Here is a 20,961-nt window from a genome sequence, read left to right on the forward strand (position 1 = left end):
TACACCCACACTTGCAGCCACACGCCCCGGCTGCACAAAATTACACATGGAGTACTTTAGTCTCAAGCGCTCCACGGCTGCCGATCGTGGCCAATCAAATCTCTCCAGCAAGGTCTACGTGCGATCAACAAAAAGCGGCAAAGTCCAAAAAATCGTCAGAGAGCTCTATCTACGACAGGACATTCCCTGTTCATCGACCCTCTGCAGAGCATGTCTCGAAATTGCGCCCGCTGACTACTCCAAGAAGAGTTTGTTGACCACAGCACCTTTTCACGTGCAGTCTCACACTAACCCGTTTCAGCATCTCCTTTCGTCCTGTCCGACACGCCGGCAGGATCAAAGCATTTTCCCAATGGCCAGTATCTAGTTCCAGACACAAACGCCTTCCTCACGGGTATGGACCTGTTTGAAGTCGAAACCGCCTTCCATGATGTCATTGTGCTCCAAACCGTGCTCGAGGAGGTTAAGAACCGCTCGCTACCGCTTTACCACCGCTTGATATCTCTAACCAAGAATGAGGGCAAGCGCTTCTACGTCTTCTTCAACGAGTTCAGACAAGAGACGAATGTAGTCCGGGAGCCCGGCGAGACGATCAATGACCGCAATGACCGGGCAGTGCGCAAAGCCGTCCAATGGTACAACCAGCACATCACCGACGCTGTCAAAGCACGAAGCAAGTCGCAGACTCGCATCCCCACTGTCGTCATGATTACTGATGATAGGGATAATCTGCGCAAAGCCAAGAGCGAGGATGTGCCTGGCCTGACATGTGAGTCTCCGGCGCAATCACAGCTGCACAACACTAACCTCTATGTCTAGTATCCGACTTTGTTTCCGGCCTGGAAAACTCTGATGAACTTCTCGACATGATTAGTGCTGCACAAGAACAGCGCGAAGTCAGATCAAAAAAGGCAGAGGTCTTCTACTCGGAGCACTACTCCGTCTCAAAAATGATGACGGGCGTAAAAGCCGGTACTTTACACCAAGGCATCTTCAACGTTTCACCATACAACTACCTCGAAGGATCTGTACATGTCCCCGCTTTCGACAAGTCACTCTTAATCCTAGGACGCGAGAACAGCAATCGTGCGGTTTCTGGTGATGTTGTCGTTGTCGAAGTCCTGCCTCAAGATCAATGGAAAGCACCATCTACAAAAATCATCGAAGAAGAGACAGTGAACAAGAACGATAACGCTGAGGCAGAAGAGGGAGAGAACGTTATTCCTGAGAGGGAGCGACGAGCATTACAAGAGGAGGTAAAACGAGTCCACGGTCAGAGCGCAGAAGGACGGCCGCAGCCGACAGCACGGGTTGTGGGTATTATCAAGCGTAACTGGCGACAATACGTGGGCCATATCGACCGCGACTCGGTCCGCTCTTCATCGAAATCAAGTAGACAACAACAAACTGTCTTCCTCGTCCCCATGGACAAGCGCATACCCAAGATCCGTATCCGAACACGGCAGGCTGGAGAGCTTCTTGGTCAGCGTGTTCTGGCAACCATCGACTCCTGGGAAAAAGATTCACGGTATCCGGTTGGCCATTTTGTTCGATCACTTGGTGAACTTGAATCAAAGGGCGCAGAAACCGAAGCTTTACTGCTTGAGTGGGACGTACAATACAAGCCATTCCCCAAGACGGTCTTGGATTGTTTGCCTGCCGAAGGCCACGACTGGAAAGTACCCGCCAACATGGACGATCCGGGTTGGAGAGGGCGCAAGGATCTTCGCGATCTTTTAGTCTGCTCTATTGATCCTGTCGGTTGTGTTGATATTGACGATGCTCTCCACGCTCACAAACTTCCAAACGGTAACTACCAGGTCGGCGTTCATATCGCCGATGTATCACACTTTGTCAAACCGAATAATGCAATGGACAAAGAAGCCAGTCAGCGTGGAACAACAGTATATCTAGTCGACAAGCGCATAGACATGCTTCCCATGCTTCTTGGAACAGATCTGTGCTCGTTGAAGCCATACGTTGAGCGATACGCCTTCTCTGTGATTTGGGAAATGACAGAGGACGCGGATATTGTTGCTTCTCATTTCACAAAGTCCGTCATCCGCTCAAGGGAGGCTTTTAGCTACGAACAAGCCCAGATCCGGATAGACGACCAATCACAAACTGATGACCTGACAAAGGGCATGCGAACATTGCTCATGCTCTCCAAGAAGTTGAAGCAAAAGCGAATGGATGCAGGAGCTCTAAATCTTTCCTCGCCAGAGGTCAAGGTCCGAACGGAATCCGAGACATCAGACCCAGCAGATGTGCAGACCAAGAAGCATCTCGACACCAATTCGCTCGTAGAAGAGTTCATGTTGCTCGCCAACACCAGTGTCGCCGCGAAGAATTACGAAGCCTTTCCACAAACAGCTCTGTTGCGCCGTCACGCGGCCCCACCTAAGACGAACTTTGAGGAGCTTGACAACCAGCTGAAGGTGAAGAAGGGAATGGAGATCAAGACGGACAGTTCCAAGGCTCTGGCTGACTCGCTCGACAAGTGTGTTGATCCTAACAACCCCTTCTTCAACACTCTAGTCAGAATCATGGCTACACGCTGCATGATGTCCGCGGAGTACTTTTGCGCAGGCACACAAGCATATCCAGAGTTCCGACATTATGGTCTGGCCAGCGAGATTTACACGCACTTTACATCTCCTATTCGTCGTTATGCTGATCTTGAAGCACACCGTCAGCTTGCTGCTGCAATCGAGTATGAGCAACTAGACGCCAGTCTGCAATCAAAAGCCAAACTCGAGGCCGTATGCAAAAACATCAACGTCCGTCACCGCAATGCCCAAATGGCTGGACGAGCCTCGATCGAGTATTACGTCGGCCAAGCGCTCAAGGGTAAGGACATTAACGAAGAAGGATTCATCATGAAGATTTTTTCCAATGGTTTCGTGGTGTTTGTGCCACGCTTTGGCATTGAGAGCCTTATCCGCTTGAGAGATCTTGCGACTCCAGAGCCAGAGGCCGACTTCGATGCTGAAAACTATGTACTCAGTATCAAGGGCGATGTCAAGAGGAGCGTTGAGTTGTTTGAGAAGGTCACTGTCAGGATTATGGATGAGCTTGAAGAGAGCACTGGCAAGAGGAAGGTCAAGTTGAGTCTGGTCTGAGGATGAATAGAAGAAACATGACGGCTATGTTGCATTTGTTGGTTTTAAGAGGAACAAAAAATAAGAGTGGGCTTTCTCTGTCATGTACTATACGTAAGATGGGTGGATTGAAGGCCTAATATCTCATGCAAGCTTCTTCATACCCTATTAGTTCCACTACAATGACATTTTCTGATGATGTCCATCCGATCCTCGATCCCGATCCCCGCATACCGTTCTGACAGAAGCTAGTCAGTACCGTACCAAACAAATAATAAAAAGACAGCCAGCCACACTGCATGTCTTGCAACATCCCCAAAGTGGACGTTGGACGTCACCCAACGCCCGCATCCACCCAACTAATGCATACGTGGAGAACGGCCACCATCGCCACAAGTCCCCAAATTCCCCAAATTCCCCAAAACTAGTATCTAGCACCAACACCAACGCAAGCGAGGATAATGTCACCCCACCACATTTCTGCTGAGCGAGTTGGCTACTAGACGAAGACGAGGACTCCCCCACTTAGTGCGGCCTCATACCGTAGTGAAAGCCACACCAAACCCACGACTCGCGATAGTTCAACGCACCAAGGCGAAGAGGGTGTGCTGCTGCACGCCTATCTCGCTACTATTGTTATCCATCTCCAGCTCGCCCCTCCCACCGGACTCGCCGACAAACTTTTGTCCAGCGACCGTTTGAAATTCGCCACTTTGTCTTTGCTCTGGGGTGTCTCTCTTCGCTTCGGTCTACCGTTGTAGCCCTGTGAGACAAATGAAGGCAAGCGTAGTATGTCCGTATAGCGAACGAACGACAAAACATCGTACGATGCCGTCACATTACCCACACATTTTCTCGTCACATCACCCATATCCGTAGTCGCACATGGCAATCTTTTTTTTTGTTTTTTTGTTTTGAGTTGGTGACTAGGTACATACACGTACCACGCATTATACCACCACCATCACTATCACTTTTCGCGGTCACGGTCACCAACCAACCAACCAGCCGACTAACTGATCGAGTGGCTGGCTGGACTAAATAGTATACCGTGGTATACAACAAAGTATATACGTAAGAGAGAGAAAATGTAGGGGTAAAGCGCTTAGGAAAAGAATGGCGCCATAACCCAAAGTACGACAGAGGGTAGGTAAGGCATTTGAGAGAGGAATGACGGGGGAGGGGTTTAATCAAAAGATGGACCGTGATCACCCCAGGAGACGGGCCGAGAGTGGGATTTGTGAGTTTGGGGGAAGGGAACACGTGAGGGGGGAGGAGGAAGGGTCCGAAGTTGTGCCGTTTGGGGATGTGTGATTTGTGCGCTGCTTGGATGGATATTTGTGAAGAAGTTATTTAGATGTCGCGATATAGACCGAGTTGCTTCCGGTTGTGATGCAGTTCGACAAAGTTTCTATGCCGGTTGTTTGTTTTGTCGCGTATACATCACATTTTGTGGATGTGTGATTTGGGTGTTGTTGCTTTGTTCCAGGATGTAATATGTGAACCTTGTTCCATGTCGCTTTTTTCCCTTGCCATCCGGATACTTGCAAACGAAAAGAGACAGGGACAGAAAAATCGATATAGTCATTATTAGGCGGGGGTGTTTATCGACTGATGGTCCCGTGGGACGTTCAGAACGATCATGTATGAGGATCAAGACGGAAAGAGGAAATAAGAAGCGGGCGCTTGGGGTAGCGGCGGACTCGGATTACCAGGTGCTCCTCCTTCCAGCGCTGGGGAGGGGCAAAGCGACAAATATTACGTTGTGCTAAGTAAGACCCCTTGTTTGTGGGGATGGGAAAGTTGCGATACGGACAGGCGAGGGGAGAGTTTCGGGTAACAGAGTTTCAGCAGAAACCGAGTCGTTCGCGGACTGATAACACTGCGGTTTGTGGTACCGAATCATTGGGTTTGAGGGGCCGAGGAGGGGAGTGGGGACGACGTTTGATGATGAAGAGAAATGCTTTATTTTTGAGATTGCGACAACCAGGGCAAAAACACTCCTGTCTACTTACATGGCTAGCTGCCAGAGTTGAGGCTCTTTCGCCGCGAGAACGCCACATGAATGGAATTCTAGGGCATACGAGGAATATGACGATATTAATGGGAGACAATTTGGAAACGCGGCAATTCCCGCAGCTTACCGCACCGCAGATACTTATTCAGGCCGTGCCATCTCGTCAGATCTCCGTTCTCTTGTGAAAGCGGGTGGGAAATAAGTACTAATCGACGGGTGCTCGCGCCTAACGCTGCTATTCGGTACCTGCTCTGGTGCGGCGCCATAGCTTGAAAGTTTAAAATACCCTTTTGCACCCGAGCGAACGATGTCTGGGATTTGCCAGTGCGGGTGGCTGTGTGGCTGAGGAATGACAAATGTTTTCCGCTATGTTTCCTTGTCGGGACGATTGCGCGCATCAGTCTTCACAGCGGAATACGAGGTCGAATGAGGGAGGAGTGTTGGGTGCGGGACATGCGCAGACATGTGAGCAGCAAGATACATGGGTACGCTGGATCGTGAAGGGAAGGCAAGTACGCCTACTCTTGCTATCGGTAGTCGCATATTTCTGAGAATGCGCTACCCTGTATTGTTTGCTTGTTTCGACAAGCGCTTTGGTTGCAGGGTTCAGAAACAAATGCCTCTGTTGTTTCCTACAGTTGTCAAAGGATGCACATGTGAAAGTCATGTCTCTGATACCTAGTAGTATGCTGGTAGCCAATCCTTCAGGAACACTTCCGTAGCGCAGATATATGAGCTATTATTCTCAAATCATCGACTCTCCCGCTCCGCGATCTGATCTCCTTGATACATAGCATACGGTTCGACGCTAATCGTCAGGAGTGAAGCAGGATCGTAAGTAGGTGCGGTATCCAAACTATACCAACAAGCTGGTCAAATATAGTTTTATTGAAACGGCTTCTTCTTCTGTGCATATGTAGAAGCTGCGCTCTATTTACCTATACATTTATCCTATGCAGACATCACCGAGCGCGTATGCACAAGACAAAAAGCGCTCAATATACCGCATGCAGCGATGCCGCGCCCCCACCCCTCACAAGTCACTCCGAAAGAACTCGCGGCGCGGGATGCTTTCCAAGACCCCTCCAATATATGTCTGCGTCACGAGTAAATACATATGGGTCCATGGAGCAAGTCTCGCGGTCATGGTCGTCAGCAAGCGACATATGGGAAATGGGGAAACTTTTCTTTTTCTTTGACTCGCCAACCGCCGGCAGCGAGCTCCAACCACTCGCAGGGCCAAAGTTGCGCACAAGTTTACCGGGCCTGCAGCAAGAACGGATGTATTAGGAAACGAGTCACAGGGAGCACGTGTAAGCAGGCGCCACCGTTCGTGATATGCGAACGATTTGTGGGTTGGTCGAGTCGACTGATGGAGAATGCGCCCTGCCCCGAGAGCGGGCACTCGCCATTTCATGTGCCATTGCCGAAAATGCCGTCTCATGACGTTTGTTGCAACATGGGCGTGGGAAAGTTTTCGCCGCTATCGAAAAGTGACATGGGCGGTAATATGGTTGTTGCATAGCGGGAGGGATCCGAGTCCAGGGTGCCTGTACGGCCGTTGAAGCAATGTCGCTTGAGGAGCGGTATCGTCATGGGTGCTGTTATTATAATGTGCAAGATGACCCGGAATCGCAGTGTTCCGGCGGTAGTTCCAGGGAGATGGTCATGTTGGATATATTGCTCTGGACATCGACGTCTGCAGCAGGTGATGAGACGAGTCGGATCGGTGTCACGGGGTGCACAACCTCATCTCGTTTGAGGGACGGTGGGTAGATTGTCATCTCCATGCGTCATGGCGAATGGAGCGTCTGTGGTGTGTCGGTGCCAGAGCCCAAGCAAGGATAGGGCAGAGAAGGCGAGAAGGCTGTGACTGCAATAGTCGAAAGTCGAGTCACGATGATGGTCCTGGAGTCGTGCTGTGTGTAGGGCTAAGCTTTGGAGGAGAGAACGATGGGGACGGCGAGGCTGTGATTGGCCGGCGCGGGAAATGGTTTGACGCAGGGTTCTTTGCGAAGCCGAGAGTCTTGGCACCTTCTGCTTTTGCTCCACCAATGACCCCATGATGGCCGTCGTGTTTCTCCACATTACAGGCATTCCCTAACGCAAAACACAAACACACGCTCGATTCCAGTGCGATGGCCTCGTCACAACATTCCTGTCACGTCCACCCAAAAGACCTCCTCGCCCTGAGCTAACGCCTGAAATCCGGGGCGCTGGCGTCGCACGCTTGCCTGGCGGCGATCCAGATCCACGTGCAAAATTGGCATTTAGCCGGCAGAACGACAGCGCCATGTTCCAGCTCCGACTAGACTAGAGTAGTATCTACTTACTCTTGTATGAACTGGTAAGTATTTCGGTCAGGCTCGGCATCAGCGGCAAGGGCGCCTGTACCAATCCGGCCTTGTCCAGGTACCCCTGACCCGAACCTGTCGTGGCTGTCCTTCCACTGTATTGGAAAACCCGTGGCTTCCACTGCATCAAATGCCCAACTGCCGGGCATGTTGTGTGTCTGTGTCTTGAGGGCAGGAATAGACTAACGTGCACTTACAGTTTGTCAAGTGGCAAACTGTATCTGAGTTGCAGACGATGCTCGTTCGGCTATGCTTAGTATGTAGTGATAGGACGTCTCATTTCGGTTGTGGTGCAAATGTGAAGATCATGATGACGGGGTTTAGAGTCGGTCCGTCTCTCTCCAGCACTGTGAATCCTTTTGTAATACGGGTCTAAATCCAGAGGTTTGAGATACACGGCTTGGTCATGACCATACCGAACTCTATGGTGGAGGTGGCCTGAAGCTCCTGAAGACGGATTACAAACGGTACATACAGCTCTTAGATCAGCCACCAGCGGCGCTAGAAATGAAACCATCGGCCAAAGCGACCGGCCATGGCCAGGATCGGAGGTTTTTTTTCCTCTGGACAGATGCAGCTAATTGTTTGGACAGGTCCATTAGGGCAGTCCAGATGATGCACTACCCTCTAGACTAGTACTGGGCGATGGCGTTAGTGTACTACGCAGCAGTGCATGCCCCCAGGTCGCCCCGGCTTCACGTTACTGCATCGCCCATGCAGCGCAACGCAACGCAACGCAACGCAACGCAACGTTGAGCTCGTTATTCAGGGTGCCATGGCAGATTTGACATGTTTCATCTGAGGTCCGGTGAAAGCATGCCGAGTAGGATTGGTGGTGCAGAAAATGGGGGCCTCGGACGAAGCTTCAGGATCATTAAGCAATCTCTGACCTGGCAAGCTGACGACCAAGCGACCGTTCGTGCCATGGAACATGTCGGCGCACCTGGTCTATATCGAGCATAGCAGCCAGGGAGTGTGGGCGACGGGTCAGGAACACTCAGCTCTTAGGCTATAGCTTGCCGGCGATAAGGACCAGGTCGTCTTCGTCTTGCGCCTGCACCTGCAACTACTGCGCCTCAACCTGTTTTCTTCCTGGCCCAGCTCATCTCCTTCTGCGCGCCCCGGGTACTTGTGTGCGGGCGAACGCCTGCCCTCAGAATCTGGATGCGCCCCGCCCCACTGGCGAGCCCAGCTCAGGACAAAGAGACGCTGGGGCCCTTTCAAGGAAGCTATCGCGGGACGCACCTAAAGTCCGTTACGGCATTGGCCAGTGCCTGCGAGGGAGCGATGCTGCTTCAAGTTTGGCGAGAGCTGCGTAGATCGACGTCTCTGTCAGTGCCTGCGTGTAAGCGAAGTGTCCGACCAGCACCCACACACCCACACACCCTCCCACTCCAGTCAACTATATGCCCCGCCCTCCAAACCATGCAAGTGGGTACTGCGGATAGGAGCTGAGTGAACGGCTCGCACGCATCTACTGTCCTGTTCGTACATACACGCGCATGCACGCACGCATGCAACCAGGGCAAGCATCTACGCAAACTGGCGGGTTATCGTCTACGACATCAAAGCCACGAGTATCACTTGAGTGAGGCTGAAAGCGTCTTCTGTGCCTGGATTCGTTGCATATCTGGCATGCGTTGTCAAAAGGTCATGGTCTTGCTGACCCCAACAACGCCACACTCGCCCATTCCGTGGCTCTGACACAGCACCCACTGGACGGGAGCAGCAGGCCCCTTGCAGTAGAGACGGTGTAATTGCCTATTTCGGTACTTGCGCCATCGCTGACGGCGGGACCAGATTCCAAGCTTGTCGATATTAGTTCCTCATGGATGTCCTCTTAGTGCACACCTCACCGATATTTCCAAGGCCGTCTGCCCTACTGACAAACTTCGCTGCCCACCACTAGCCGCTCTCTTGTACCTTGCATGTTGCCTCGAGCCAAGCCAGCCCGCTCGCTATATCCCGCAACACTCCTCTCTCTCGGTGCGCCGCTTAGCAAGACCGTTCTTTGTCTTGCCTTGTTTCGTCCCGCTAGTTGCGTGCCATCTTGCCACAGCGCTGTGGAGCGAGGGTACACGCATGACCTTGGTCTCCGCCCGTCTTACCCCCCTCCACCTGTCCCGCACTACTTTATCCGTATCGCCCTTCCGGGTTCATATCAAACAGAAGTGGACTCTTTCGTCTACCGCTGTCGTTTCGTCGACCGCCCCCATCAACAATTGCATCCGCGTCAACCGCAGCCAGCATGATCATCATCCGATAGACGTCACTCCTTCACATCTTCAACTCGGCTTCTCATTTACGACACCCTACTGACTGTCTACACTTCCACATCGACACCGCCATCATGGAGCAGGGAACCAAAATCTACATCATCATTGGTGCAGTCGCAGGCTCGCTCGTCGTGTGTGCCCTTACCCTTGCAGTCCTCTTTGTGTGGACAAGATCCCGCAGGAGGATGCGAGGCTTCTCATTACGAGCAGTCACACCACTGGACGACGCTGAATTCGAATCATGGCGACGACCCAGCCAATACAACCAACGGCTGGACGAGTATGGCATTCGACCATCAAACCGAGTTGTCTTGCGAGACCGTGTATCGCCCAGGACCCCATCTTTCTTCGAGAAGGAGCTCAGCACATACGACTTTCCCCCACGGACACCATCATTGACAGACGCTGTCTCAATCAAATCACCCACAAGCTCAATACAGAAACCGGAGCGAACACGAAGAAAGTCTAGTGTTGCTTCGTCACTCGCTGATAGACCACCAACTCCATACTCTCCTTGTTCGCCCACTGGAGAGTTCAACCGTGGATCGGTATCTTCCCATCGATCACAGCCTCTGATACATTACCCCTCTGTATCTGAGACCTCTGCATTCCGCTTCAATTTCGAGGCTGAGCAGAAACGCAATGGGAACTGGATATAATTTCCACTTCTCGACTCGAATACTTCTTGTAATCATCTTTACCAACCTTTCGTCACGAGCGGCCTTTACGACCGGTCGTCTGCATGAACTGTTGTCGTTTCAGTACGACCCTAACTGGGTAGCGCATTGGTTCGACAGCTGCATGCATTACCATGCACTGTGTTCTGCTACACAACTTTGGAGAATGTCACCAAGCCGGACACAACACCATTTACCTTCGCGACATTCACTTCGCATACATATTTTACGACAACATATGATTTTTATCCTTGGAGTTTGGCGGCGCTTTGTGATTATGATACCAGACCTTAGCGTCATCTACATAGGCCCAGAGCCTCTTTTTCTTTTGTTCGAGGACAGTTCGCCGGCCATTGCCGAAGCACGCATTGGGCGTGGAAGGGAGGATAGCGTTGTAGGATAGGCAAACATGTATCTGAGTATCAGGTATACAGCTGGTCACACAGCAAGAGACTAATTTCTCTCAACATCAGATAGGAATAACAATTCACACACACACACACACACACACACACACACACACATTTACCACCATGCCATTCTCTCACAACCATCATGATTCGATTGCGTGATAATACTACTTACTACCACTACCCCCTTCTCTTCGAATACCCACCAGACGGACGAGCATCTCGGCTCCACCCGCGTCGACAAGGAATCCACAACAAGTAACCCGTCTTAGGAAAAAACCCCTTAGGCTTGGAGCAGGCTCCAAAGTGACGCCACCCCGTGTGCGTGCCGATTTTCCAATCCACAATTTCCGTCCCTTCTACACACACCGCCAGTTTGCCACAATCGTCCCCTCTTTACCTGTTTCCGGTAACCCACGCACCAAGGAACTTCCCTGAACAAAACCCTCCAACCATTCACGTCCCTTTGCTCTCCCCCACTTTTTCCTTCTGCAACATCCATATCTAGAATGTTTTTGTATATTACTCATTCGCTCCTTTTTCTACACCTTATTCCCTTCTTTCTCCGCAAGCTAATAACTAACCTTGGCTAATTAATTGAAGGAGGAGGGGGGGGGGAATGAGCAAGAGCCAAGACCATGGGAATGGTGATTTACTCCTAGAAAGAAAAATAAGTAGATCCGGTCTTCGGCCCGCGATTGGCAGCCGCATCGGCAGTTTTATTTCTTCTTTTCGTGAAATTAAGATTAAAGTCCGGAAATTCCATTAGGGGAAATACGAGGATGGGATGAGGTGGGGGGTTTTTCTTTTGGGCGGGTAGAAGTGGAGTTGGATTGAAAGCGGGATGTACATGTCCCGGAGTACTAGGTTGTGAACATAAAGTGGTGCATAGTTGTATTGTAACGGATGATTGAAGCCGGTCGAGGTACATGGGATTTTCTTGGTGTGAGTGGGGGTCTCGGGTAGATCAGGTCGCTCTTTCTCTTATCGTATGTTCCTTTTTTCCATGACTTCTTCCGTACTACTTACCCTTTGGTCAAGAGTTATTATCTGTACAGCTTTTTTTTTGCTGGACAGGGGTGCGGTGATTAGGCTGCTTGCAGTTTTGGCCTTGTTTGTCAAGTTGTGCATAACGTTTTTCTGCAACGCCAAAACGGTTGCGTTGAAGCGCAGCAATGACGTGCAGCTGTATCAATCACTTGCGTGTGCGTGGGTCACGGCTACTTTGAGTAATGGGCGGCATGTAACAAAGTTGCTTGTTGAGGGCGGGACAAAATGCACGTGAAAAAAGGGTTCGAGACTAGACCAGACGTGGAAGAGAAACAACGTGGACAGTTTGTCACCGCCGCGAAACACATGCGAAAGGGGAATATTCTCGTTCATTTTGAAACTTGATGTTTTTGTTTTGCATGTAGCCCTATTGAAACCCCTGGATTTTGACGTTTCCGTGGTCGTACTAGCAGGTAGCTTTGTTTGTTTCTGGAAGGGTAGAAAGGATCGCTGCGTTCCAACACTTCCCTTTCACAACTTGCTACTCCACTTACGTTTTTGCGATCCCCGCAAAACAACAAACATACAACGCGTCTGCCACATCGCGTTTCGCACACGACTAGCCATTTTACTTTGTAAGAGAGAAAAAAAGAAGCGCAAACGGCCCAATATGGATTTTATACAAGGTAAGTTTGCAATCACCAGTTTAATCAGCGCATATACTCACGCGCGCACTCTTGCGCCACATCAACACCCATATCTAACAGCAGCAAAACAGACTACGCCGCTTTCCTCCCCCGCCTCCTCCCTCCCTCCTTCGCCGACCCCGCACTACACATCATAACCACCTTCCTCGGCTTCTCCCGCACCCTCTCCACGCACCTCTCTCCCCTTCTCAACAAACTCATCACGCAACCCGATGTCGCATCCATCGTCGCCCTCCTCTTCATCTTCTTCATCTCGCTCAAGATCCTTGACATGATGTACCGCGCCGTCGTCTTCTGGATCAACCTGGCGTTCCGCCTCGCCTTCTGGGGCGGTATCTTGGTCGTGGGCTTGTGGGTGTGGAATCGCGGGCCAGAAGGGTTTGTGGATGATGTGAGTGGATTGATCGAGTATTGGATGGGCGAGTACGAGAGGTATAGTGGGGAGGTTAAGATGTTTCAGCAGCAGAAAGAGGATCAGATTAGGTTTAAGGCGGGGCAGCAGCAGAAGAGGAAGGGGTGGCGATGAGATGGCGTTTTGTAGGGAGAGATGAAGGTGTTGGCATGCTGTATGTGAGGTTTTTTGGAATACCATTGGGTTGAGTTTCGTGGATAAGAGATTCATGTGTTATTTGGCGCAAAGATTGGGCTTGGTTGTGTGCTTGTTATGGCGCAAGGGATGTTTGTGCAAAAATATGGTCATGGTGATGAGACGGATATCAGGACATTGTGTCATATGGCTTGTGGGATATGTCCTTTAGGATACAGGGACGGCTTGTATGCAAGCTTTGGGTCAACGAATAATGATATTGATGCAGTATGTTCTGGTGTTATACGGGCATTTTGACTGATTGAGCCATAGTCCCAGCGACCTTTCAAATCAGTGTTCTATTGAACAATAAGGAATGATTGGTTGCTACTCTAGAAGAGGTGGTAAAGATGAGCGACGTTTTGATACTCATTCATTAGAGCCTGGATAAGAAAGCGCTAGTCACCGCAGTTGAGGTGAATGGTCACACGCGTGTTTATAAAGCTAACAGTCTTATTTCCATTTTCACTTTCACTCTCACTCCCATATCCGCTTACACGTTTGTTTGCACCCTGCCCTTCACTCTCACATCAGTTACGCAAGCGAGATACTTCTACACACAGTCACTACATATTCGTCTGCCTCGAGCGCTCTATCCTCTTTACCCTCTTCTTCAACAAATCACCTCAACCAATCTATATGAGCTTATCAGACAATATGCAAGCAGACAAAGTGAACGAAAGCGATACTGAGAAGAGTATGGACTCGTTTACACCGCACATGCCGCCAGAGGTGCTGCAAATGGTACTTCATGAGCTGGATTTCTTCGGTCGTAAGTTGCTTGTGTGGCGTCTTACCCCAGACTGCCTACAGTGGACGCTTTACTACTTCTACTATTCGGTTAGGAGTCGAGAAGTGCCATGTGTGTATGCTGATTTTGAATCTAGTCCTAGGTTGTCAGCAAGTCTGCAAGACCTGGCGTGCGTGCCTTCCAGGCAACGACCCGACGCTTCGTGACAAGCTGTTCGTAAACTGTACCAGGATACAGTGTTCCCAAGGTGATAGCGACGACAAGGAGAATAGTGGAGACCATGAATTCCCCCGTAGTTTGCTTCTGGTTTTCAATCTAGAGGCCAGAGAGGGTGTAGTAGGACCGAGAAATTACATGATCACATCCACGCGCGTGATATGCCAGGAAATTCCCCTCCTTCAGCCCTGGATGAATAGCGCTCCGGAAGCTATCACAGTCCATCCTATGATCAAGGAGCTGTCCGAATACCTTCACATCATTTTCGGCTCCTTGATTGAAGTCGGTATCGATAAACAGCAGCGGCATCACAAATATTACATACGCAACAACCTGATGGCTGCGATTGAAGCGTTCAAGAAGACAGCCGAAGAAAAAAACGTGTCATGAAAGGATATGCTAGTGTGTGTTCTACCTCTCTCGAAGATCAAGTTTGGAATCAGATCTACAATATTCCCTAGCCCCAGTCAACGCTCCTCCCACGACGCCACTGAACGCTATAATACACATCTCGACATGATCTATGCGCAGAACAGAGGTGGCGTAACTATAGGTCAGGTCATTGATGCTATCCACGAACACTTGCTAAAAAAAATTGGGCAACAAACATGACGCCTATCTCTACCACTTGGGTGTGATATCTACACACTGGGTCTGCTGCACACGATTGCGTAGAGGCAGTACTTGAGGAACTCTACGAGAGAACTGTTTTGGGTAGCTCTGGGCTAAGATTAGTTCATAGCTCTGAGGACGTGGATAAGAAAGAAGATGTACGGTAAGATGGATGGATGGAGGGAGAGGAGTTGAAGAAGAATAGCAGCTCGATGACCCAAATTTGTAGGTTTATTTTGCTGTAATTGAAGAATGTCACAAATTAACAAAACCCAAAGCTTTCCACGAAAAACCAATAGTTAACATGAGTGTGTAAAAGATGTCGAAGTTCAAGAGAAGAGCTACCCTGTCCTCCGCAGCCAAGTGAGCCAATGACGTCGCAAAGCCCCCGCAAACCTCCACCAACACCTCCGCTGCGTCGCGTCCCCCAACTAAACATCCACAACCGCAACTACAGTCGCACCTACACCAACACTCCTCAAAACCTGCAGCCATGGCAACCACATCTTCCTATCTACCGCCCGTACCCAACCCCACGTCTACCTCCACATCCTCAAACACAAGCTTTACCTTCCCACCCCACTACTCCTTCCCCCCCTTCTTCACCCTGCAACCCGTGGCCAGCACCCGCAGCTCACAGCTCGCCTCGTGGTCGACGCTAATTCAATCCTACTGCCGGCACCACCGCATCTTCACCCTCTCCCTCATCGACGCCCTGCCCACACCCTTATTCACAAACGCCACTCTCCGCCGCAGCCTCTCACTCCGCGACGCAAAAGCAATCCTCACATACATGGCCTCGCCCGAAGGCGGGAATCGCGCGGAATTCATAACATCTGGTACGAAGAAAAGCTCGAAAGCAGAAGAAGGAGAGGGGGGCAAAGTGTGGGTGTACTGGCGTAGACCGGAGGAATGGGCGACGGCGATTGAGGAGTGGGTGGAGAGGACGGGGCAGAAGGGGACAGTGCTGACGCTTTATGAGATTGTGGAGGGGGATGCAGTGGGGAAGGAGGAGTTTGGAGGGATGGACATGGAGCTTTTGCAGAAGAGTCTGGGGGTTTGTGTTAAGAGGGGGAAGGCGCAGGTGTTTGGGAGTGGGGGGGAGGGAGAGGGCGTGAAGTTTTTTTGAGGGAAAATCGGGTTATTTAAGGGGAGGGGATGGGAAGAGAAGAGTGGAAATGATATCCAAATGAATAGACTTGCATATTGTGTTTGGAGAGGGTTCTTTTGTTAAATGAGTGGATGAATGGGCTTGCAAGGTGGGAATCTTGCTCATCATTGTAACTCCAATGACTCTTTTTTTTACAACGAGATATATTCCTATGACGTATAGGACCCAAAAAAAAGATACACCTTCTGAATGAATCATCCGCAGACAATCTTGACTCTGAAACCTTCCACGCGGCATCAAGCCATTAGCGACACAAACACAGTTGTAAGTACATTGACAGCCCAAAAAAAGAAGACACCTATCCAGATGCCAACCCACCGGTATACTTTACTTACGCCGGAGCATAAAGACAAACTCACCGAGGCATCCCTGCGGCCTAGTTCTTGCCCAAAACAAGCTATTCAATAGGCGCAACTTTAGCAAAGGCGGACAAGAGGTCTTGAAAGGTAGTGTATGCCAAGACTTGGCTGTACGAGAGCATAATGGCCTAGAGTGAGACGATAGTGTGCGGGGAAAGCAAAGATGACCGGCGATATAGATTGAGGGGGGAACTGTTTTTCTTTTCTTTTCCTTTTTTCCCCCCGTGAACCAGAGATGAACGTTGGATTTTAGGGGTGGAAATTGTAGTTCGCATTGATGGTGCATCTCAACTTGGCGCGTTCAAACAGACAGTGTCGGAAGATACGCAGAACGGTGAGAAGAGAGAGAGAGAGAGAGAGAGAGAGAGAGAGAGAGAGAGCGTGTTGTTGGTTGCTCAGCAGTGACAAAGCAATGAGCTGTGCATGTTAGTCTAGATTTTTTGCTGGGATTATGGTGCTGGGGAATGTAGGTGTCAGGTGGATGACAAGACCGGAGGATATATTATTCGATCGGTTACTTCAGACAGAGTAGGTTCGGCTTGGCGGTTCGAAAAAGCGGAAGATGGGAGCGGCTGTGTTTTTCCTTCTCGAGGCTAGACTAGCACCTTCACGATTGTCTTGGAGATGGGGGTCTGCGACACTTTGTACGACAGAAGTGACACTGATCTGTGGTGTTGCTCTGGCCAATGGTTGGTAGGCCGTGACATGACCGTACAATGATCATGTCGCTGCTGACAAGTGTACCGTGTATACTTTTGTGACGTACGTATATCGGTACTTGAGCGTGGGATACTTAAGTTTAGACTGTGGATCAGAAAGCAAAAAGAGAGATCGCCGCAACAAACAGTGCCATGGGAGCGGGCCGCCGGCTAGTGTGAGGCAGGAGCGCACGGGTCACGGGGTTAGCGCAACCATGTGGCTGTGAGGTTGTCGGTTGTTGCAAGGACCGGGTTGGTTGGCTGGATGGCTATGATAAGGCATTATGTGTGCGATGGGGACTACATGGATAATGACAAGGAAGAAAGGGAGAAGGCGAATAGAGAAGATGAAGGTTCGGCAGTTGCATAAGATGCCGTATCTAAGTACTGTACCTGGACGAGGACTGGCTCCACCGGGGTGGTAGCCGCGGGCAGGGAGTGCGGGGGAGCGCTTTAAAGCCAAGCAGCAATGGCTCGACAGTAGATGCTCCCCGGCAGTGAGGGAGCGATGCTAGCGAGGCAGTTTTGGATTGCGGTTGCGCCGACCGACCGACCAAAAAGGCGGCTGACAGTTGTTAGCTAGCACGAGTGCTGACTTAGCGCCATGTCGGGTAGAGCGGAGACGCAGATTACTGCAGGACAACGCACCACGGACAGCAGTGCATGTCTGCAGGGGCGCGCGCGAGAGTCGTCGGCCAGGACGCTGGGGGAGCATGGCGAGTGAAATGAGGCATATCGGCACAGACGCAAGAAGAGCTGTCAGTAAGTATGTTCTTACAGGCACATAGTAAGAAAAGGCAGGCTATTTGTGGCTATGGTTAGATGGAGGATGAGACAGAAAAGCAGATTCGGGATAATTTTAGGCCAGGAACCTCATTTCCCGACCCAGGGGCGGGCCAATCAGCGGCGAGCACGCGCGCGCTCAGTCCAGGCCATGTCCGTCGCAGGTCGCAGGTCGCGCGTGTCGCAGCTTCCCCCAGTCGGTCGTGCCTTCCTTCTTCTCCCACGACTACGTGTGTGGCCCTCGTAGCTTCTCTACCCACTACGCTCATTTTTGCATGTTGCGAGCCCGGCCGCCCTGTCCCTTCTGCTAGGCCGCTCCACTGCCAATATACATCGCGCCGTCGCTGTTTCCCCCCATCCCCGATCCCTCTGCTCTGTTCTGCCTTCACCGCCGCCCCCAGGCACTGCCGCCAAACAACCACTAAACCTCTCGCTCAAGCAATCCACGGCACCCAACCTCCATGCCGCGCATGGCCTAGTCACCTGCGCGTCTCCACGTCGATACTTTTCTTCTGCTCCGGTCCCGCTTCTGCAGCCTTGATACCCACGGCACAGACAGCCAGCCTCCACGCCCACGCCCACTGTTCCTTCTCAGCATGAACCCATGCCTGCCCTGCCATGATGCGAGCCATCCACGTGCTGCACGCCGCCAAAAGCAACCACGCATAGGCACAAAAGCCCCCGCTGCCGCCCTCCTCGCTGTCCTTGCCGCCTCGCTGCCCTCGACAATGGCTCAAAGCTGCGTCTCGCTCGCAGGCTCAACTACCTGCCCGGCCTTTGCCTCGGCCTCGGTCAACACCAACCTGACCGGCAACTTGTACGTCCAGCAATGGTGCATACTGTCCGACCAGAAGCAATACTAATGCCAAGCAGTCCCTTCCTCAAGTTTGTGTCAAACACCCAGTCTTTTGACGAAGGCCTGAAAAACTACATAGCGACCGGTTACGCCCAGCGACAGTCAGTTTGGCCCTGCAATGCCTTTTACCGCGCGGTATGACTGACACTTTTTGCTAGATACGAAGACATTCTTGGCTGTTCAAGTGTCAATCTTACTAGCACTACCAATCTGTATGCTCGCTTTACAACAACAGTCTTGTGCAATGCCATTGTCCAGTCTTCGAAGCAATCGTGTGGCCTCAGTGATCAAGCCGCAACACCGCTATGTGCTGGCGCTTGCGTATGTAGATTGAACTGCCCAGCTGCACCACCATACTGACCATCTTTAGGCCGACTTTGCCATTAGCGAACAGGTCATCATATCAAGTCCGGACCTCTGTGGTACCCCAGGCAACAACGCAGTGCCCCAGATTCGCTCAGACTTTGCCCGTTGCTCCAACCCTGCAGACGCTCTCAGCACCAGTTGCATTGAAGCTGTAAAGAACGAGCCCGCAGAATGTGGTTTCCAGAACAACCTTGAAGGACTGTGCTTGTTTTGCGCTGGAAGCACCGCCAACTCGACCGATACCTGCTGTGTCAATGCCAATGTCGAAGCCCGCTGCCAAAATGTTGATCTTCCCACCACCATTTCCATGCCTCCTGTCTTCCCAACTAGCACCTCGTCTGCTTCACCAACCTCCACGGCCGGTGGAGCATCCGGCGGACAGAACTCGAAACAGGGACTCTCTGGAGGTGCTATTGCTGGTATCGTTATTGGATCACTTATCGGTGCCGCCCTGGTAATTGCCGCTGTCATCTTCTGTTGCATGCAGAGGCGCAGACAAAAGTACAGCCAGGCCGGTAGCGTTTTCAACACTCCCTCGCCATCCCGACATCACTCTTCCAAGGGCAACCCCGTGCCTCCCATGGCCTTTGGTGGTGACGCCAACCACTCGGCTACCATTCTCCCAGGCGCTCGTGTCCAACGCATGTCGGCCTTGGAGGATGCCACATCGTCAGCCAACAACAGCGAGAGGGACGGTCGTCTGACCGCGTACGGTGGCTCTCAATTCGGCGCTTACGATTCTCCAGAATCAATACGTGGTGCTCTAGCTGCAGGACTCCCAAAGCGCCAGGGTTCCTTGTCAAGTCACTCCGCTCTCGGCATGCACTCCTCGCCCCTTTCTGGCTCTGATCAGAGCCGCAGCTTGTCTAGCCCCGACGGTCTTACCTCCCAGTCCGAACAGCTTCAATTCTTCAAGGACTACTATTCCCAAGATGACATCCACCCCAATGATACTGTTGCCACTCTTTGGGCCTACCAGCCTCGCGCTGGCGACGAATTTGAGCTTGAAAGAGGTGACATGCTCAAGGTTGTTGGTATCTGGGATGACGGTTGGGCTACTGGCGTCAGGATATCTGAAACAGCTGAGCAATGGGAGGCACGAAAAGCCGAGCAACGTGACTCGGGCGTTAGCAGCGCCAGTGGAAGAATGCCGTTAGAGGACAGCGAGATCAAGGCCTTCCCCTTGGTCTGCGTCTGCTTGCCGCAGCACTGGCGAAAGACCATTGAGGGCGATAGCGCAATCATTGGAGGGCACCGGAGTCGAGGTGACCGAGGGCCTCCAAGCCCTTAGTGATGCTGTCTGTATCTGGTCTACTAATCTTTCCTAGCTTCGTATACTCCGTGGCAGTCTCCGCCCTACGCGCGAATCTGCAAGGGCGAGAGCCGTGTCGTATCTGCGCCTCTACCTTCTGTGAAGCGCCCACCACTCGCAGGGACGCCGGATGTTCACTCCCCAGGTTCTAGCACGCTCATTGACCTTGTCCACAAACCGTAATGCCGCCACGATAATGTCTGTTCACGCGCTGTTTCTGTTCCACATTTTCAACACATGACCCCGTGGTCATCGGCACTCCTCACTCCGCCCCAGGGTCCCCTCTTTGTTGCTTGCTTTTGGTGTCTTCGGAGCCTTTAGATCTACCAAGCTCCGCCACCCCGCCACGGCCATATCCTCCTATTTTTGTTTTTTTTCTCTGATGATTCTGGCCAAGAGATGGAAGGACCGCCTGTGCATCTAGTGTCTAATTCGCTCTTTACTACGCAAAGCGGCATTCCGTGTGGCTGCACACTCTCTGAGTCGCTTCGGCTGCCACCCATCGCCATCGTCCGTCCTCGTAAATTACGCCACCCCAGCGCTTGCGGCCACCTCTCTCTCTCTCTCTTGGTCAGTTTTACGTTTCGCCTCTGCCGTTCTATACCCAATCGCATGACTTACCCATACATGCGATGAAAACCCTATTTTTTTCTCTTGTTTTCACTCTCTTCTTCGCCTTCATAGGTGAGGGGGAAGAGCTTTACCTATTTGAGGAGAGA

The 20,961-nt window shown here is 51.4% G+C and overlaps 6 protein-coding genes across 6 annotated transcripts; all 6 read left to right on the top strand.

The window, feature by feature from the left end:
* Positions 1-4: 4 nt before the first annotated feature.
* COCSADRAFT_39456 (uncharacterized protein) lies at positions 5-3,306 on the top strand. The gene is made up of 3 exons (XM_007704462.1): positions 5-248; positions 302-769; positions 820-3,306. The coding sequence occupies exons 1-3, from the start codon at positions 47-49 to the stop codon at positions 3,120-3,122; spliced, it is 2,973 nt and encodes a 990-aa protein (XP_007702652.1). The 5' UTR covers positions 5-46; the 3' UTR covers positions 3,123-3,306.
* Positions 3,307-9,338: 6,032 nt separating this feature from the next.
* Positions 9,339-10,481, top strand: COCSADRAFT_235253 (uncharacterized protein). Its single transcript, XM_007704827.1, has one exon. The coding sequence runs from the start codon at positions 9,823-9,825 to the stop codon at positions 10,405-10,407; it is 585 nt and encodes a 194-aa protein (XP_007703017.1). The 5' UTR covers positions 9,339-9,822; the 3' UTR covers positions 10,408-10,481.
* Positions 10,482-12,376: 1,895 nt separating this feature from the next.
* COCSADRAFT_39460 (uncharacterized protein) lies at positions 12,377-13,368 on the top strand. Its single transcript, XM_007704463.1, has 2 exons — positions 12,377-12,511; positions 12,604-13,368. Exons 1-2 carry the CDS (start codon positions 12,496-12,498, stop codon positions 13,056-13,058), a joined length of 471 nt encoding a protein of 156 aa, XP_007702653.1. The 5' UTR covers positions 12,377-12,495; the 3' UTR covers positions 13,059-13,368.
* A 407-nt stretch (positions 13,369-13,775) lies between these two features.
* On the top strand, positions 13,776-14,475 carry COCSADRAFT_29066 (uncharacterized protein; the record flags this gene model as incomplete). Its single annotated transcript, XM_007704360.1, has 4 exons — positions 13,776-13,890; positions 13,964-13,980; positions 14,012-14,038; positions 14,107-14,475. 4 exons carry the CDS (start codon positions 13,776-13,778, stop codon positions 14,473-14,475), a joined length of 528 nt encoding a protein of 175 aa, XP_007702550.1.
* Positions 14,476-15,138: 663 nt separating this feature from the next.
* COCSADRAFT_39461 (uncharacterized protein) lies at positions 15,139-16,078 on the top strand. Its single transcript, XM_007704464.1, has one exon. The coding sequence runs from the start codon at positions 15,191-15,193 to the stop codon at positions 15,824-15,826; it is 636 nt and encodes a 211-aa protein (XP_007702654.1). The 5' UTR covers positions 15,139-15,190; the 3' UTR covers positions 15,827-16,078.
* A 2,358-nt stretch (positions 16,079-18,436) lies between these two features.
* Positions 18,437-20,221, top strand: COCSADRAFT_96362 (uncharacterized protein; the record flags this gene model as incomplete). The annotated part of the gene is made up of 4 exons (XM_007704828.1): positions 18,437-18,525; positions 18,582-18,665; positions 18,723-18,885; positions 18,935-20,221. The coding sequence occupies 4 exons, from the start codon at positions 18,437-18,439 to the stop codon at positions 20,219-20,221; spliced, it is 1,623 nt and encodes a 540-aa protein (XP_007703018.1).
* Between the last annotated feature and the right edge of the window lie 740 nt (positions 20,222-20,961).

This window comes from Bipolaris sorokiniana (genome assembly GCF_000338995.1).
Source record: "Bipolaris sorokiniana ND90Pr unplaced genomic scaffold COCSAscaffold_12, whole genome shotgun sequence".
Taxonomy (NCBI): domain Eukaryota; kingdom Fungi; phylum Ascomycota; class Dothideomycetes; order Pleosporales; family Pleosporaceae; genus Bipolaris; species Bipolaris sorokiniana.

Bases quoted from the DNA above. Each gene is read 5' to 3' on its own strand.
- COCSADRAFT_235253 (XM_007704827.1), top strand. From the start codon at position 9,823: ATGGAGCAGGGAACCAAAATCTACATCATCATTGGTGCAGTCGCAGGC.
- COCSADRAFT_39456 (XM_007704462.1), top strand. From the start codon at position 47: ATGGAGTACTTTAGTCTCAAGCGCTCCACGGCTGCCGATCGTGGCCAA. The intron at 249-301 runs GTTTGTTGACCA...AACCCGTTTCAG, and splicing joins CGCTGACTACTCCAAGAAGA to CATCTCCTTTCGTCCTGTCC. The intron at 770-819 runs GTGAGTCTCCGG...CTCTATGTCTAG, and splicing joins GGATGTGCCTGGCCTGACAT to TATCCGACTTTGTTTCCGGC.
- COCSADRAFT_39461 (XM_007704464.1), top strand. From the start codon at position 15,191: ATGGCAACCACATCTTCCTATCTACCGCCCGTACCCAACCCCACGTCT.